Below are 20,192 nucleotides of genomic sequence, written 5' to 3'. Positions count from 1 at the left end.
CTCTTTGTCATTCCCCTTCCTGACCTATGGACTCCACATATGGTTGCTGTTCTCTCTCCCTCTTCCTCCTTTCCCATTAATGGTGGCACCCAGTGGGAGTCCTCTTGGCCTCCTTGCTGCCCTCCAGAGCCTTCATTAATGTCTATCTAAATGGCACTGCCATGCTCCAGGGCCCAACCTGTTCCTTCATGAAAGGCATCTCCCGCATCTCATCAACTTCCTCCCCTCTCCTGCTACTCCAGCTAACACCTTCCTGACTCCTCTGCCACCTCCTTCTACCACCTCTCTGGCTCCTCTGCAACCTCCATCTACCACCTCTCTGGCTCCTCTGACACCTCCATCTACCACCTATCTGGCACCTCAGCCACTTCCGTACCCCTTCCACCCCCTGGAAGTCTTTCAAAAGTGGCAACCTGCTCCACATAGCTACTCTCAATGATCACTCTGCCGTCAAACACTCCTCTGACATCTACGACCTCCTTGAAGACCTTGGATGTTCTCGCTCTCTCCTAGACATGGTTCACGCCCAGCTCTGTCACAAGTTTTGGCACTCTCCTCCTTGAGAGCTACAAGATCCTCTCCGAGCCCAAACTCAATCGGCCTGGGGGTGGAGTGGCCCTGATATTCCCTGAGTGGGTCCCTGCTTCTATCATTCCCACTCAGGCCTAATCCTCCTTTGAATGCCTGGTCTGCAGGCTCTCTATTTCACTTGGCCTCTCTCTGTCCTTAGCCACCATCTACAGGCCACCTGGCCAGTTCGCCCTCTTCCTCTTTGAATGGGCTGACCTTACCTCCTCTCTCCTTGCCTCTACCTCTAAACTTCTCCTCAGGGATTTCAACATCCACCTGGACTCCCCTGGCCCCTCCGTGCAACCTATGCGGCTCTCTCGCCCTCTCCATTCCACCCTCTGGTCCGACACACTCAGCCGGACACACTTTGGATGTTCTCATTTCCTCAGACATCCACCTCTCCAATCCTCTCACTTCTCCACTCTCCCGAACCGATCATTTTCTTCTCTCCTCTCACTTGAACTCCCAGGCTCCCGGGCAAAGCCCTCCTTGGCACCGCCACCTTCCTTCATGCTCATTCGACCAGCCTTGGATGATTTCTGGAATCGCTCCTTTGCCACTGGACTTTCCCCCTCTCTTCCCAAGCACTCCCTTGTGCACCCTCTCCTAAAAAAGCCATCTGCGGGCCCTACTTGCTTAGTATTGCCCAATTTCTATCACTACTTTCCTGGGCAAACTCCTTGAGAAGCTTGCCATCTCCCAGCTAACCCTCCACACTGAATATATTGGTTGTCTCCATGACTATCAGTTTAGCTTCAGAGCAGCCAGAGGCACGTAAACTACCATCCTGAACACCTGTGAAGAGCTGCTCTCTAACCTCAACTCCAGCTCTCCTTCTGTCCTCCTCCTGGACCTTTCCTCTGCTTCCGACACGGTCAACCACACCACCCTAATTAATCGTCTTTGCAAGATCCTTGGCATCATGGATAAGGCTCTTGCTTGACTGACATCTTTCCGGCTGGACCAGCCCTCTCAGGGCCAGCTAGGTTCCTTTCTCTCCACCACCTCTCTCTCCACATGCAGTGTCCCTCAGGGCTTCATCCGCTCTCCTTATCTCTTCAACGTCTATCTGGCCCCTTTGACCCATCTGTTCTTCACCTTCTGCTCTAACTTTCATTGTTACGCGGATGACACCCAGCTCTCTTTCGGGCTACCCTTGGCCTCCTCCCCTTCCTCGCTCATTGCTGACTGTTTATCCGCCATTCAGGTTTGGTGTGCCTTAACCGATCTCTGTCTAAATGCCAGTAAGATCATATCAAAAAACAAATGAGCAAGGTCAGGTCAATCTCTACTAAAGAGTAACCACTGCTACACCCTGAGTGGGTGACCCCTTGTGTGGGTGGTCACAGAATTCTCATGAAACTGTTCTTCTGCACAAAAGGGTTTTATTTTGAAGTGCAGTGGTGTAGTAATACACTGGTATTTTTAAAAAAACATAGAACATTCACATATGAGGACATACAAAGTTTAGTACCGAAGTACGAATGATCAAGTAGTCAATATTTGAGACATCTACTTGTACAATTTGTTCATTCTCTATAGGTTCCTTGGGAAGGAAGCTTAGAGAATTTATTGGAATCATAAACAGGTGGGGGGCCCATAGAGTGTGGGTACAATCAAGAGTTGAACAACAACATATAATACATGTCAACACGACAGTGTTTCAGCCATTTTGCGTGGAGCTAGGTGAGCTCTAATGGTGTAGGCCTTCATCAGGACAGGAGTGTCTTTACGAGTGGAGGGTCCTTTGTGGTCTGTAGGAGTGAAACAGACAAAGAACGTGTCAGGATGTACGTGGTCAGCAAAGATCTAGCAGAGAAAAGTTATGAATACTATATAGGGCGGATGCCGGTGCTTACCGAATCCGAGGAGCTTAGTGGCTCAGATTAAGAGGTGGAAGGATCCACTTCTTTAGGATGCAGTCGTCATCTTGTCAACAGGCGCAGTCACGTCTGTAAGGGGATGAGGAAGTAGGATTACTAAATGGCACCCCAGGGGTGCGGTTCCTCTCTAGCCCATAGTTAGTGTGTGACTAGGGAGGTGGTGGTGTATGTTTTAGCCGATTTGGTGAGAGTAGACCTAGTGGTGCTCCCACTAAACCTGGAGTGCGCTTAAATGGGATAAAAAGGGCTTCTGTGGAATAACAAAATGCCATTTATCAAGTGCACAGAAAACTTAGTGCAAATCTGTATTTAATACAATGTGATTAAAAAGAGTGCCCTTTCTCATCGGTCCTGGGGGAAGGGTGGACCGTGATCTATGTGGGCTGTGCAAGTTCTGGATTACGGTGCCACAACACATGTCATACAACCTATGGTGTAGGTGGCATGAAGGGCTATGGTTGTTTAAATGTGCAGAGTCATGCTGTTTAGAGATTCCTTACAGTGAGGGTAGGCATACCAGTTTCTGTGCATGAAGCCGCATGCAGTAAAGCTTACCTATTGTCAGTGCATTCAGCTGCCAAGATCGTTGAAGCAGCAGTGTGACGTCTCGGATGTCGAGGATGCAAGTGTGTTAAGTGCAGGCCAGGGCTATGTTAAAGAACAGGAGCCCTGTGGTGGGGTCACTACCTAAATGCCTGTTTGGAGTTGATGCAAGCAGTCAGTTGGGCCAAAATGCAAGTCATGCAAGGTGTGGTGCATGATGATGATGTCAGCCACTGTCAATCCCATTGGGTGTCAGCTGTCATGTAGTATAGAATCAGGCCTTTGTTACTTCATTCCCACATGTTGTTCATGACAGGTATATGACACCAGTGGTTTATATCAATTTACAGATGTAATTACTTTAAATAAAGATTTGACAGAAAATCAAAAAACAAATTGTTACACAGTGCAAATTCTTGTTTTTAGAAAATGGAAAGGATCTGTATGAAAGTCTGGCCAGTTGCAAGGTGGATGTGGTTTCTCAGAGAGCATCTGCAGCCATATTGTATAAAACACATTGCTGTAGACGGGTGTTCTGTCATAGGACATACAAACTGTCGCCATATTAACAGGAAATGCTTCCACTCTACAGTTATGTTCAAACCTTCTTTGACAGTTTGTAGTTTGTGGACCCATTTCTGTTCTAGTCTGATCAGGGTTTTGTCAATGTCTCCCTCTACGCGTGATGTTCACTTTCTGTAAGACATACCACTTTATATCCATGTTGGTGTGGTTCTTCTTAACATAGTGTTCCACTAGTGGTTTGTCCGGTATCTTGTTTTTTATACAAGACCGGTGCTCGCGAATTCAGGTCTTCACAGCTCTCATGGTTTTCCCAACGTATACAAGTCCACATGGGCATTCAATGGTGTAAATAACTTGTTTGGTATTACAGTTTGTGTGATCCTGTAAGGTCCACGAGATCTCTTTGTGTGTGAATACTTTGGTTGTCGCGGTGAACTGGCAGGCCATGCATTTGCCACATCGGTAGTGTCCTTGGACAGGTGGTAAGTTCCATAGAGTATTGGGTTGTTTTGGAGTTTCAAGAAACGTATGGACAAGTGACTCTTTGATGTTGCGGTTTTTCTTGAAGGCATAAAGGGGCACTTTTTGGAGAGATCCAGTGTTCTTGATCAGTGGCCAGTGCTGCTTGATTGTCTTTTTTATCAAATTGCTGAGGGGTCTGTAAGTTGTCACGCATACCAGTCTGTCCAGTTCTTTTTTGGTGAGGCAGATAGTACGGTCCGTGTTTGCTGCTCGTTTGCTTGCGTGTTTCACGGATTTCCTCGGGTAGCCTCTGTTGAGAAGGCAGTTTTGTAGATCTGTGGCATGTTTCTCATATGTGTCACGGTTGGTGCAATTCCTCCTAATTCTCAAAAACCGCCTTCTCAACAGAGGCTACCGATGTGGCAAATGCATGGCCTGCCAGTTCACTCACACAAACTGTAATACCAAACAAGTTATTTACACCATTGAATGCCCATGTGGACTTCTATACGTTGGGAAAACCATGAGAGCTGTGAAGACCCGAATTGGCGAGCACTGGTCTTGTATAAAAACAAGGTACCGGACAAACCACTAGTGGAACATTATGTTAAGAAGAACCACACCAACATGGATATAAAGTGGTGTGTCTTACAGAAAGTGAACATCACGCATAGAGGTGGAGACATTGACAAAACCCTGACCAGACTAGAACAGAAATGGGTCCACAAACTACGAACTGTCAAAGAAGGTTTGATCATAACTGTAGAGTGGAAGCATTTCCTGTAAAATATGGCGACAGTTTGTATGTCCTATGACAGAACACCCATCTACAGCAATGTGTTTTATACAATATGGCTGCAGATGCTCTCTGAGAAACCACATCCACCTTACATCTGGTCAGACTTTCATACAGATCCTTTCCATTTTCTAAAAAGAGGAATTTGCAATGTGTAACAATTTGTTTTTTGATTTTCTGTCAAATCTTTATTTAAAGTAATTACATCTGTAAATTGATATAAACCACTGATGTCATATACCTGTCATGAACAACATGTGGGAATGAAGTAACACAGGCCTGATTCTATACTATATGACAGCTGACACCCAATGGGATTGACAGTGGCTGACATCATCATCATGGCCACACCTTGCATGACTGGCCCAACTGACTGCATCAACTCTAAACAGGCATTTAGGTAGTCACCTTGCATGACTTGCATTTTGGCCCAACTGACCGCCTGCATCAACTCTAAACAGGCATTTAGGTAGTCACCATGCATGACGTGCATTTTGGCCCTACTGACTGCCTACATCAACTCCAAACAGGCATTTAGGTAGTCACCCCGCGCGGATGGCGGATGCGTTTGGAAGTGGCAAGTAGTTGGCGGTGCTGGGGTCGGGGTGTGAGTTGGTGGGGGGCGTTTGTTTGTGGTAGGGTAGCTGTTGGTGTGGATTGGTGGGGTGGGGTTGTTTGCGGTTGGGTGGCTGGTGGTGTGGAATTGGGGGTAGTGGTTGTTTGTGGTTTGGTGGCTGGAGGTTCGTGTGGAAGTGTGGGTGTCGCTCGGGTTGGTCGCGGTGGGTGGGCGGCAGCATGCGGTGCCTCACCTGAAGCGCATGTGTAGGCGTACAGGCTGGGTTCTCGCGGGTCTGCGCGCCGGTCTCCGGGCTCGCTGGGTGGTGTGAGTTTGGGGTGTTGTGACTGTTGGTGTGGATTCGTGGGGTGTGGTTATTTGCGGTAGGGTGGCTGGTGGTGTTGAATTGGGGGTAGTGGTTGTTTGTGGTTTGGTGGCTGGAGGTTCGTGTGGAAGTGTGGGTGTCGCTCGGGTTGGTCGCGGAGGGTGGGCGGCAGCGCGCAGTGCCTCGCCTGAAGCGCATGTGTAGGCGTACAGGCTGGGGTCTCGCAGGTCTGCGCGCCAGTCTCCGGGCTCGCTGGGTGGTGTGAGTTTAGGGTGTTGTGTCTGTTGGTGTGGATTGGTGGGGTGTGGTTGTTTGCGGTAGGGTGGCTGGTGGTGTTGAATTGGGGGTAGTGGTTGTTTGTGGTTTGGTGGCTGGAGGTTCATGTGGAAGTGTGGGTGTCGCTCGGGTTGGTCGCGGTGGGTGGGCGGCGGTGCGCGGTGCCTCGCCTGAAGCGCATGTGTAGGCGTATGGGCCGGGGTCTTGCGGGTCTGCGCGCCGGTCTCCGGGGCTCGCTGGGTGGTGTTTTGAGTGGTGGGAGGTGTGTGTTTGCGGTGGGGTGGCTGGTGGTGTTGGATTGGGGGGTGTGGTTGTTTGTGGTTGGGTAGCTGGTGGTTTGTGTGGAAGTGTGGCCTGTGTGTTGATTGGTGGGGTTGGTGCACATCATCCTTTAGGATGGGGAAGCGCCTGCATGTGTCCGCCCACGCATTCGATAATTAAGAAGAAGAAGAAGAAGGTAGTCACCCCACCACAGGGCCCCTGTTCTTTAACATGGCCCTGGCCTGCACTTAACACACTTGCATCCTCGACATCCGAGACGTCACACTGCTGCTTCAACGAACTTGGCAGCTGAATGCCCTGACAATAGGTAAGCTTTACTGCACGCGGCTTCATGCACAGGAACTGGTAGGCCTACCCTCACTGTAAGGAATCTCTAAACAGCATGACTCTGCACATTTAAACACCCATAGCCCTTCATGCCACCTACACCATAGGCTGCATGACACGTGTTGTGGCACCGTAATCCAGAACTTGCACAGCCCACATAGATCACGGTCCACCCTTCCCCCAGGACCGATGAGAAGGGGCACTCTTTTTAATCACATTGTATTAAATACAGATTTGCACTAAGTTTTCTGTGCACTTGATAAATGGCATTTTGTTATTCGACAGAAGCCCTTTTTATCCCATTTAGGCGCACTCCACGTTTAGTGGGACCACCACTAGGTCTACTCTCACCAAATCTGCTAAGACCTACACCACCACCTCCCTAGTCACACACTAACTATGGGCTAGAGAGAAACCGCACCCCTGGGGCGCCATTTAGTAATCCTATTTCCTCATCCCCTTACAGTCGTGACCGCGCCTGTTGACCAGATGACGACTGCATCCTAAAGAAGTGGATCCTTCCACCTCTTAATCTGAGCCACTAAGCTCCTCGGATTCGGTAAGCACCGGCATCCGCCCTACATAGGATTCATAACTTTTCTCTGCTAGATCTTTGCTGACCACGTACATCCTGACACGTTCTTTGTCTGTTTCACTCCTACAAACCACATAGGACCCTCCACTCGTAAAGACACTCCTGTCCTGATGAAGGCCTACACCATTAGAGCTCACCTAGCTCCACACAAAATGGCCGAAACACTGTTGTGTTATAAGTTGTTGTTCAACTCTTGATTGTGCCCACACTCTATGGGCCCTCACATGTTTATGATTCCACTGAATTCTCTAAGCTTCCTTCCCAAGGAACCTATAGAGAATGAACAAACTGTACACCTAGATGTCTCAAATATTGACTACTTGATCATTCGTACTTAGGTACTACACTTTGTATGTCCTCAAATGTGAATGTCCTATGTTTTTTGAAAAATACCAGTGTATTACTACACCACTGCACTTCAAAATAAAACCCTTTTGTGCAGAAGAACAGTTTCATGAGAATTCTGTGACCACCCACACAAGGGGTCACCCACTCAGGGTGTAGCAGTGGTTACTCTTCAGCAGAGATTGACCTGACCTTGCTCATTCGTTTTTTGATATTATTGTACCAACCTGGGCAGAGCAAGGCAGTAATCAGGTACCCTTCAGAATACTAGTTTAATGCCAGTAAGTTAGAGATACTTCTCATTGGGAACCCTGCTCCCACTTTCCTGCTCTCACTATGGCCGCCCTGCTTGGGCCCCATCCCCTCACCCTCTTGTGAGGCTAAAAACCTAGGTGTCATCTTTGACTCCACTCTCTCCTTCTCTCCTCACATGACGGATCTTGCCAAGAAGGCACACTTCCAGCTGCACCTCCTCAGAGGTATTCTCCCTTTCCTCACATTCCTTCAGCAGCTCACGGTCTCCATCGCTCTGGTTCTCTCCAGACTGGACTACTGCAACAGCCTCTTTCTTAATCTTCCTAAATCTGCGCTTTGCCCCTTCAGCTAATCCAGAACAGGGCTTCAAGACTTATCCTTGTCCTCGAGCCCAGGGACCACATCTCTCCAGCCCTGAAATCTCTCCACTGGCTCCCGGTGTATGTAAGGATCAGGTTCAAAACCCTCTGCATCATCCACAAGGCTTTCTAGGGACGTGGGCCTCACTACATCCAAATCTCTGTGTCTAAATACCTTCCTTCTAGAGCCCTGCGCTTAACTACCTCTAACTCTCTGTGATCAGTCACTTTTCCAAGCAGAGAGTGTGGGCTAGATCTCTCTCCACTGCAGGTGCCTCACTCTGGAATGGCCTCTCTGCCCCTCTCAGACTTTAGCTGGACCTCCTCAAATTTTGGAAGCTTCTCAAGACCTTCCTTTTCTCCTCTACTTTCTCCCTCCCTCTACCCTGCTAAGCTACCCTCCTAGTTCCCACCTTCCTTGCACTCAACTCAGAACCCTGCTGCCCTGATTGCACTTCCCCCGCACCCTCCCCCTTGAACCTGTGGTTAACGCACTTGCACAATCTGAATGTCACAAGGCCTATGAGGATTGTTTGTCTTTGTCTGTCTTCTATGTCCCACCTTGTCTTGTTGTGCCTTGAGACACTTGGGTATAGGCGCATTAAAAAATACCAAATCAATCAATAATGTTTTATACAAGATAGGATGCCATAATGAGGTAATTGTGAATATTGTGAGGAACCTGCGCAGTTTATAGATTATTTTATGATGCTTGAGAAATATAGATATCAAAGATCAGAAACGTTTATAGACGTAGCAGACTTAAAAATAGATGCAAAAACCATAGATGTGTTAAAAGAAGGCAAAAGAAAGTGTTTGTTAAAAAAGTAAGCTTCTATTACAATATTTTACTGAGACAGGTAAAGTGGGATGAATGTAAAATCATGGATGGGCAAAAGAGGGGCACACATCATCAAGAATCAATGGGACTTGATATATGCAAGTTTTAAGAAGAACAAGAAAATCCCAAAAGGTTTACAACCTTTCAGGAAAGGCTGTCTTAGTTCACTTTTGAAGGTCCAGTTTAAAAGGAATTTAGTGGAGATAAATCCATCAATCCAGTTTTCCTGCCTTCATTGAGTTCCACAGACATGTAGTAAAGGACATATGAATTTTGGTCATGATTTTTCTAATTATGATGGGAAGGCCTTTTCACTGCATCGATCTCAGAAAGGAGATATACCCAAATGTAAGAAGGACGTTTATCTCAGTGACAGGCAACAGAGGGCTTGGAACTAGTTTCTAGGCACTATAGTCCACATAAATGGTGAAAAGGTACACATATTTGGGGTTGTATTTTTCCACAACCTTAAATGAGCAGATTCCTTTGAGAAATGTGTATCTCAGGCAAAACAAGTAATGACAATCTTACTTGGATGTAAATGCCACACATTATGTCTGTATATAAAGTCACAATTGTAGACACATTAATCTATGGTAGGAGCAGGCAACTTGTGCCTCTCTGGATGGTCTCTAAAGCTATTGGAGGGAATGGAAATGAACCCCTTCCTCTAATGCTCACCAGCTGATTTTCAACCAGATATTGGAACTTTTGCTGAAGAGTTCTTAGGTGATTTACAGCAGGGGAAACAATTCTTTATATCTTTATCTATTCCAACAGTCAGACAGCTGGCTACTGAAACCAAGTAGGTGGAAAAACAATATATTTTCGTTCATAGAGTACTTTACAAGGAGGTTAAGCATTGATTGGCTGGTCTGGTGCACCTCACCAACATTTCCAGGAATTATTCATTTGACCTTACATATCCATATTTGTATTGCAAAATCACAAATGACAAAATCAGCACAAGTCACATTTTGGGAGATCTTTTTTCGTTCAGACTTTAACTTGGGATTACAGGAGTCGAATGATGTACACCTAGTGATGCAGATTGGATTTGTATTTCGGTAGAAAGAAGACATCAGAATTGACTTTGTTTATATCTGTATTGTGGGGAAATTGGCCGTGGCCTCCCCCTTGATTGGCTCTTGGGGCACAACTATGTATACGGTTCAAGACAGTCCTACTCAGTTTGGGGCTTATATAATGCTCAGGTTCTGTTTGGAAAGGGTCCATGTTGTTGATGAACAATGTTTTACCTCAAGCCCTCTTAACATGAGCACTGGGGTTTGACACATATATTTTTGGCATCTTTGCTAAGCAGTATATGGATCCTGTAATGCCCAAATTCCAGGTGGCTATTGCCCATGCTGTACATGGGACAATTTTGAGCTTAAGTCCTCCAATACTCAAACAAAACCATGGAGGGTCTGCCTTGCCAACTACGATAATGCCTCGCCAGTTGATATGATCCCATCTGCCAACATTCTTTAGAATTCTAGGATTCTGTCATTATAGAGGCATAACCCCTACGTTAAGTGGACTTCTCATTCAGTAATTAAGGCGTCAACACTGTGGAGACTAGCCACATAGCAGAGAATGGGCATTGCGATCAGGATATTTGGACAAGAGGAGACAAAGGATCTTGGGATATCTCCTTCAGGGTTTGGCAGGTGTGGTGTTTAGCATTCTCGAATGCCCGGGTAATTTCTTCCCAGTAGCTTGATTTTTGTTAATGTGCTTCAGAAGCCTGTCGATCATGCACTGCCTCCTGACTGACGAAACGATTGTGCAATGGACAGCAAGCCAGGCTCTGTACTTCAGTGTGGATAAATGTACACATTATATGAGAAGTAGAATAAACTTTTGGAGGAGTATTTGCCACACAATATATGGGATAAACGTATCAACCCTCCTATGCCCGCAGTTGCGGCTTCGCTATTTATTTTTGCTTACAGCATGGACCTAGCTCAAGAGCAGTGCGGAGCTGTACATACTGTGGGTAGCCAGCATCTGGACTAGCATCTTTCAACAGTAGCGCAGTACTGTGAGGTCTGTGCATCGGTTTGTGTGTCCATTGGAATTAGTCCTAGATATTTATTTGCACCCAAAAAGGTACATTTTGGTTGCTATGTGCCTTATAGGGATTTGAATGACATTACTTTATAGGATTCTTATCCATTGCTTTTCAGTTGGATCTGCAGTGTGCTTATCCCATTCTAAAAATGAGGTCTGGAAGACTGCTTTTAGAACTCCATTCGGTCATTACAGTTATTGTTTATTGACATCTGGGTTCTTCTTCAGATATGTAGGAATTTTGTTCTTTCTGACATCTCGAATGACTTTATGATTGCAAATTTGTATGCTATTTTGAGTTATTTAGCATCATTGGCATGGTAGCACTGGAAACCTGTATGGTACATTTGAGATCGTCTATGCAAGAATTCATTATTGACAAAGCCAGAAAAGCGAGAGTCTGACTATGAGGGTGTTGAAAATGTGTAATTCTTCTTTGGATCTGACTCTGTCAGACGGTGTTTGCATTTTGTCGTGATCAGCATGGCATACATAGCATGGCGTACACTAGGCCTTAAAGGCCTGATTGTCCATTGAGACATAACATGCATGGAAGGTGTAAAAGCCTTGTGTAAGTCTTTAACGCCTCGGATTCACGCCACAGCTGATTTGCATTCATTTGTATGGCGGAGAGGAGGGACGGAACACAATTTGCATTTCTGCTGCTCCCTTCCTCTCTGCATTACAAATGATCCAGCATCTGAACTGGCATGCATTTTCATGCTGCCATAAACGCTGGATATCCTTAGGAAGACTGCCTTCCGCAGACCTCATAGGGATACATTGTAGACACTCCATGGCAGTGAGCATATACAACAGAAATGAAACCCTCCCCTACATGTTTAACTTTATTTGTGCGTGCTGCCTACCATGCGAGCATGGCAAGCGGTGCTCACAAACAAAAATAAACACTGCCTGGCATGCCAGCCATGCCAGGCAGCGTTTAATCACTTTGCACCGCGGAGTACAAATGTGAAGGGCAAAAGGCGGCATACGTGCTTGTACGTCACCTTTTGCCCTTTACATTTGCACCCTGCAGTGCAAATGATGTCAATTTGGCGGCACAGAGCCGTTTACGTTGCTGTGCAAATGTAACTGCTCTGCAGCGTCAAATAACTAACTTACTGAAAATGAGCTCCTAAGAATTTTTAAATAATTAAATCATTTTTCATTTGAAATAAAAGCGAATGTACCTTTCTGTGTGGAACGCATTGCAGCAACTGCTGCAAGTTATTAGCCCTGCAAGCTGTTCCTTTGTTTCCTCTGAACTTCTCCAGGCAGATTAAGCTCCAGCTGTTTCCAGCATACCCTAAAGGAAGCACCTGAATTTCAGAACACTGCTGGAGGCTCGGCCAACTGTGAACAGTTTGAACGCCAGGTGGGTTCTGAATTTGGCTGAATAAATTAATGAGTGCATATAACACCATTGGCTTAAAAAACAGTCCTTACTCAGCACTTACGTAATGTTCTAAAACATCAGTGTTTTCCGAGAAAGCCTGACCATGCCCAAGTTTTTAAGTAGGGGGTGTGAGGGAGGAAAGGCGATTTCCCATTCTAAGTAAATTCTGAAAAAAAGCAATGCTTCCAAAAAATCTGGCTAAAGACTCATAGGTTTTGACAGGTATTTCAAATAACCCGTATATGTACTCTGACATCACACCAGTCTTACAAACAAATGAAGATGTATGTTCGCTTCTGCCAGATCTCTATAGCATGGCAGACAACAGAGCTATCCGTCGGGGTAAACGCATCTAGCAGGCTCCTAAAGATTTAGACAGCATGCATATCCCTTAAGCATTTCAGTGCTCTACCACCGTCTCCCGATGGGCCCAGAGAGCTATGATCCCCACCACGCGCCCTCGCTCAAGTTTAGGATGCATGCATATGGCACTAAGAGTTAAACAGATAAGTTTGTTAGTACATTTGTAAGAGTAATAGAGGAACGCAAAGGGTTAAATTAACCTAATCTTGCAAGCCAATGCCACAGACAGAGGATATATATGTCGTGTCAACAAGATCATCATTCTAGAACATAAAATACCTTCAGGTGAGTGGAAAAAATAGCCAGTTTAGAAGCACAAATTGTCATTCATATATACATCTTAAACATTTACTTGTGTACTAAATTCATCAACACCTGCTGTAACTATGATTCAAGGGTATTCTTAGGCATATATATGGTAAATTGATATCATGTTCTCTGCTCCCACCCCCCCAATCAGTCACTTATTCGTCTTCCTTTCTTGCCCAAGGAATAGATAATGTAATTTTCCTCAACTCTTGTTAAAACCTCTATGGGTAGCCCCTGTTCGCAAAGTGTGAACCTTTTCTGTGGCGGTAGGCACGCAGCCCCTCACAAGCCATACACATCCCCAAGCTTGGCCTTTGCCTCAGGTATTCACGCAGCGCAGCAAGCAACACTTACATCCACCAGCTGCTGCACATGTTTGATGATGGTGACATGGTCCGGTTTTGGGGCCTCTCCTGCAGCCCAATCTACGACCACCTCTGGGGGCTTGTAGGGCGCTGCAGACTAGAAACAGATGGAAGAGAGCATCAGTTAGGGGCACTGCATTTGACATGGCGTGGCAGTCTGATTTTGTGAGATTCCAAGTCCACAGACTGAAACAATTAACAGGCCAATGTGTTCCCATAGATGAACACAAGATGAGCACTGTTCACTTTCCTTTGAAAGACAAAAAACACCTGTATGATGTCAACTCAGAGGGATACAAGACTTGTGCCTATTCACTCCACAAAGAGGGGCACATTGAACATGTCTCCTACATAGACTTCGAGGGTCGCCCGCAACATCCCCATCCACTTACCTCAATAAACCCAAGGAATATTCCAATGTACTCACTTTCAAGGGGCGCATTAAATGTAGCCTTACATCAATCTTCGTGGGGCCCTTGGAATCTATCTTTGACTTTACACTTTTATTATTAACACCATTTGCAACTTGGGAGCAAGTTAAGAAGGAACACTCATAGAATAATGCAATAACTTCAATGTCATCCAAGGAGCACCTTCTCTAAGGCCACAAACCCATTCATGTGCCCATGATAAGAGTATGTGCTTGGTGGAAATACTGGGGGCGCAGCAGGCTGATGGTTATGCAGCAAGACGACTAGTGGGAAACACATATTGTGCCCCAATAGGAACACAAGCGATCCTACATTCTGCGCCGTGAGAAATAACGTGGTTTGTGCACTTAATGTTTGCCCTGATATAGAAAGGATTTAAAGAATATAGTGTAATGGGGTAGGAGGATTATCAAAAAGCCATACTTGGGATATTTAGTGGAACATTTTGAATTTTAAAGGACTGATGGTTAGACATTGGCCAGAGATTGAAGACTTTAGAAAGTGTTTTGCAGTCGAGGGGGTGGGGGGCTTTAAGAGGTAAACCAACAAGGACAGAAGAACACTAGTGTCAGTCTGGGCTTACATGCCCAACACACTGATTTAAAAGATGCATGTCGAATGATGAGCTGGAACAGGCAGAACCTGCAGAGCCAGGGCTCGTAAGGAAACCTGTATTCCCTGTCATTAATTGTGTGATAGCTTGTCCACCCCTGACTGCAGCCATCAGCCCATATAGGCCCTCAGATCAGCACTGTTACAGTAAAAGAGTGAAAGGTTTCACCATTTACTAGGGAAGGACTCCATGAATACCACTAACCACTCACCTTAGTTGCAGTGCAGTTCATCTCAGCGGGGGACAATGGTTATCCCAATCCCCCACATTAGGGGGCACTCTTCATAGGGTAATATCCTTACATTAGAGACACTGGGAACGTGCCCCTTCATTCATGCTGAAGAACACTGTGTACCTTCCCTTGTGCACACCATGAGGGAGCAAAGCGTCATGGAAACATTGTCCAACTTGCATGTGCAAGATGGGCATTCAAGCTACAGGCTTAGAAATGCAAGTCATGTCTTCAAGGAGACAGACCACGTGTCTTGAGGGCTGTGGGCCTGCTGGAGCCAAGAGGAGACCCAAGCTCTACTCTCATGTGGCTACTTTAAGTCCACCATCATCCAAGTGCCAAGAATGCGCTCAGATATGCAGGGAGGACAGGGCGGAGCAGTGTTGGGCTCATCCCATAGCAAGGAGGTTCCTTTTCAGATGTAGGTGTCTGGCGTACTAATTGGCCAGCACCACACACACACACACACACACACACACACACACAACATGACAGTAACATTGATTTGAAATAACCTGAGAGTACTGGAAGAGTGGTGGTTCTATGTTGCAACTCCTCAAGCCCTTGTTCCTGACGTCACGTATAGCCTCAGCCCTTTAAGGTAGCACACTACTACCAAAGGATAACCTCCCCCCCCCTCTTACCAGTGTCCGTTGACTTTTGGCCTCTCGTGCGTAGGACAGTTGGTATATTTCATCTTCCGTATAGAAGAGATCCAGGGAGAGCTGAAGAGAAAGAGAATCCACAATCAGTGGGCGAGTGAATACAACTCCATTGAAAAATTAATGCCCTGATCCAACCACAAAGATGTCATGTCTGATTACCCACACTTAAAGCCCACCCATAAATCACCCACAGATAGAGTCAGTAACCTGCAAACAGCTGTAACAAGTGACACACGGAAATTGCCTCTAGCCCTGCTTACAGGTCCCATGGAATTCTTACAAACCTAATGACCCCCAGCCAGCACTGCTAATGATGATGTAACATGGGAGACCGTTTCAAACAATGCAGGAGTTGCAGGTTTCTGCCCCTGAGGGGAATCACGAACTTGAGATGCACAATGGGTTTCAGGACTACTTTTTTAAGGGGATTCTTCCCAAATAGAGCTGGGCCTCTTAATGCACTTTAAGGTATCAATAGGTAAAAATATGTTTACAAAATATCATACTTGGAAGTGTAATGATCCTGGGACAAAACATATACAGAGGGAACAAGTTACTTACCTGTAACTATTGTTCTCTAGCATGGGCCTGGCCTGGATTCACATGCTCATGTATATTCCCTGTCATCAGGCCGAGATCCTCAGTAAAAAGAAAAAACAGTTTCATTTTCACTTACAAACTGTATTTCTCCTCCAAACCAATCACTGTCCTCTGGGTCATACTGCCCCCATCCAATGACAGTCATCTCCCTAAGCCCCTCCTCTGTCAGCCATCTTCATATTTGGTAAGCATGTAAAGTGGCAGTATGACAAAGAAGAGCCGCAGAGGGGTCAGAGGGAGGGTGTGCATGTGAATCCATGCCAGACCCATGCTGGAGAACAACAGTTACAGGTAAGTAACTTGTTCCTTCTCCAGCATGGGGTCTGGCATGGATTCACATGCTCATGAATAACGAATACATAGCAGTACAACATTACACAACCACGGGAGGTGGCAAAGCTCAAGAGAAGCAATCAACTCTTACCTCTGGAACAGACTCACCTCAAGCAAAAAGGCTGCGTAGTATTGCTTGGCCAACTTTGGACTCCTCCCTGGAATTCTTGTCGACACAGTGAAGGTGTGCGTGGACCTCCACGTAGCTGCCCTGCAGATGTCCAGCAGGGTCACATCAGACAGGAATGCCGTTGTCGCAGCGATCGCACTAGTGGAGTTGGCTCTCGGCCGGCCGGGCAGCGGTCAGTTTGCCAACCGATGGCAGTGCGTGATGAAGCCGGAGAGCCACCTTGAGATGGAAGCGTTGGACAAGGCCTCCCATGGTTCACAGGACCAAAGTCCATGAACAATTGAGAAGTCTTGATAAAAACTGTTTGTGTGCGTCACGTAGAACTTCAGGGCACGAACAACGTCCAGCGAGTGCAAGGCCCTTTTAGCCGCTGACAAAGGTTTTAGAGAAAAACAAAGGCTCGCTGAGGTGGAATTTCGAAAGAACCTTCGGCATGAAAGAGGGGTGCGTCCGCAGCACCACCCTCTGATTTGTGGAAAGCCAGATAGGGCTGTTTGCAAGATAGGGCCTGGATCTCACCTACCCTCTTGGCAGAGGTGATGGCCACAAGGAACGCCGTTTTCCATGAGAGGAACTTGAGATGAGCCTGATGCAGAGGCTTGAAGAGGACCCCATAAGACTCGTCAGCACCACTTTGAGTTCCCACAACGGGGCAGGAGCATTCACTGGCGGGAAAGATTGAAATAGTCCTTTGAGGTACTCCTTGATGAGTCGCTGAGACCAAAGTGAAGATCTTTCTGGAGACCTGGTGTGGCGGGAGTTAGCAGCCAGATGTACCTTGATAGAGACGTGCGCCAGTCCGGCCTTGGCCAAGGATAGCAAATATGGAAGAATCTGCGGGGCCGTGACCCTCAGAGGAGTAATCTTCTGAGACCGGCACCCACGTAGTGAGACGCTTCCACTTGTGACCGTAGCACTTCAAAGTCGACAATGCCCTGGCCTTGGCAACTCATATCCTCCAAACTCTAGGGCTGCAGGAGCCAAATCCCTCAGGTTCAGCGAGCGTTGTGGTGAAGGATTGCGCCTCCTTCTATAGTGAGAAGATCCGGAACCGCTGGCAGCTTGACTGGAGGCGATGCTGGAAGGCTGAGAAGGTCTGAGTACTAAATCTGCCTCTGCCATGCCGGGGCGATGAGTATCATCCTGCATTGGTACTGTCTCGAGTGTGTTGCTGAATCGTAGCAGGAGACACAACAGAGGAAACGCATACAGAAACAGGCCTTCTCACGGAAGCTAGAATGCGTCTCCCAGGCTCCTCTGTTGGTGGAATCTGCTGTAAAACTTCTGGCATTTGGAGTTCTCCGCCATCGCAAACAGATCAATCTGGGGCCTGCCCCACTTGATGAAGATGCGGACCACCTGGTCCGGACGAAGTTCCCAAACATGTCAGGAGCGCAATTCCCTGCTGAGGGAGTCTGCGATGGTGTTCTTGACTCCCACCAGGTGAAGAGGAACGAGGAACATCTTTTGTCTGACGCCTCAGTGCCACAGTCCTGCGCCTCTTTGGAGACCGCTTGTCATGCCCCGGTGTTCGAATCCCTTGTATAGCCGTGGGATCAAGAACAACTGGGGATTGCTGTGGCGCTTGTTACAGCTAAAAGCTCAGAAAAACTACATCGCCCAGCATTCCCTGTCTAAACACGGTCACGTGATGCAGAAGCAACGTGCCTCCCGGGTTCCTGATGGGCACACTACTAGTAGCAGTAAGAAACATTCCTCAGGTGCTCCTTAACTGTGTTGCTGTTTCATGTTAAGTCGCATCCGTATTTATGACTTCCTGGTATCCTGATCCTTGGTTTGTTTTAAAGGACTGCTTTTTGTCTGTTCCTTGACCGGTCCCTGACGACTGGTTCCCCTTCCCCAAAGTGCTGGTGTACTCGGCTATTGAAACCCTGAACTTCTTTCCGACGCTGCTTTTCTATCTGCCCTTGGATTTGTTTGTCGCATTGGGTATTATTATTGGTGGCTCAACATCACATCCGTGCACTAACTTTCTGCTATCCTGCTCACGCAGAACTTCGGTTACTATTCCGCTTTATGCACTGTCCTGGTTTCTCCCCCCACTCCTAATCTACACCTCGGCACCTTTATAGGTACCGCTGTTTGTTCTACTGCAGTTTGGTCCCCTTCTACACTAACCTGCAGTGTGTTTACCTGCTATTTCCTCCCACCTTCTTGTGACCGCTGGACGCTCTGCTGCATTCTACTCCGGTCACTTACCTGCTGCACAACCACCTTCTTGTGACCTCTGGACGCTCTACTGCATTCTACTCCGGTGACTTACCTGCTGCACAACGATACCCATATGACCCCTGGACGCTCTGCTGTTCTCTCCTCTTGGGTCACCCACAAGCAGCTCACCTGGATTTCTTGGCTCCTTCTCTACTTGGATTTGTTGGAACTTTCTTAGACGCCCCCTCGTGTCGTTCGGGTTAGTTTGTTGGAACTGTTGCACATGGATTAAGACTTTCTTGGGACCTGGTTCTTCTGTTCTGCAACTACTTCTCACAAGATATGTAGGTTCTTCACATTTTCACCTGACTAAGCAGGTAAGAGTGGGGTGTATCGTAGGGGGTGTTGCGGAGTGTATGGATCAGAGGTTTGTTACTTACATTGTGATATTGTTTCCTTTCCCTCTAGCTCTGTTGCTGCTCCTGACTTTTCGCTCAAGCCCCTGACCTGGCAGGTATCATTTCTACCCTGCAGGCTGCGCTCTTGGGAGAAAGGTTTTTCTGTCTTCGGTGTATGGTTTTTGGTGGTTTTGAGCCGGCTCACCCTCATTTGCCATAGAGATCACGACAGAGCTGGGGATTGGGTGCCCCCCTACTTCCTGATGTAGATCATTGTGGTGGTGTTGTCCGTGAAGATCCTCACCACCTTGCCCTTCAGAGATGGAAGGAATGACTTGAGGGCCCAGAACGCTGCCTGTAGCTCCAGGATATTTATATGGAGATCCTTGTCCTCTGGCCGCCACAGACCTCTGGCGTGCAGACGTCCGGTGTGGGCTCCCCAGCCTTTCGGGGAAGTGTCTGTGGTGACCGTTTCCTGGGGGGTTTTGAAACCCTGTGCCCCGTGTGATGTTGGGGTCAACACCCCACCACCTTAACAGCCGACATAAATCCTTGTCGAGAGGGATCTTGCCCACAAAACTTCCGGACACCTGTATCCAGTGAGCGTCCAGGAGCTCCTGAATAGGTCGCATCTGTAGCCTGCAGAGCTGGATAAGGTAGATGCAAGACGACATCATGCCAGGCAGCGACTTGTTGGTTCGCACCATGGAGGTCTTCAGTGACAACAGTCGTTGCAACTTCCCCTGAATGACCGTTACTCTCCTCCGAGGGCGACGCCAGGCAGGAGAACGTATTGAGTCTGGCTCCTTGGAACAGCACGATCTGCGATGGTGTCAAGCATGACTTCGGATAATTGATGGAGAATCCCAGATCCGTTAGCAGCTGGACGGTCGTCTGTGTGTCTGACGGCTAACTCTTGCAAGCAGACCCAGATGAGTCAGTTGTCTAGTTACGGGTACACGTGTATCCCCCGTAGATGTAGATAAGCCGCCACCGGTGCCAGGCACATTGTGAATACCTTAGGGGCTGTCTTCAAGCCGAAAGGATGAGCATTGAACTGTTAGTGCCGTCCCTGCACTATGAAGCATAGAAACGTTCAGTGTTTCTTGTGAATGAGGACGTGGCAGTAGGATGCCTCCAGGTCCAGCGATGTCAAGAAGTCTCCC

The 20,192-nt window shown here is 47.2% G+C and overlaps 1 protein-coding gene across 1 annotated transcript in view; it reads right to left on the bottom strand.

Annotated features, from left to right (window-relative positions):
- Positions 1-20,192, bottom strand: part of LOC138566724 (RAS guanyl-releasing protein 4-like) — a 670,136-nt gene that overhangs the window by 169,563 nt on the left and 480,381 nt on the right. The window contains exons 10-11 of the mRNA XM_069644328.1: positions 15,373-15,453; positions 13,442-13,549 (exon numbers count right to left, since the gene is read on the bottom strand). Of these exons, the coding sequence (XP_069500429.1) occupies positions 13,442-13,549; positions 15,373-15,453 (189 nt within the window). The remainder of the gene's footprint in view (positions 1-13,441; positions 13,550-15,372; positions 15,454-20,192) is intronic.

This window comes from Ambystoma mexicanum, chromosome 2p, assembly GCF_040938575.1.
Source record: "Ambystoma mexicanum isolate Mex_15411 chromosome 2p, UKY_AmexF1_1, whole genome shotgun sequence".
NCBI lineage: Eukaryota > Metazoa > Chordata > Amphibia > Caudata > Ambystomatidae > Ambystoma > Ambystoma mexicanum.
The sequence above is the reverse complement of the archived record's forward strand: the minus strand, read 5'-3'. Positions and strand labels throughout refer to the sequence as shown.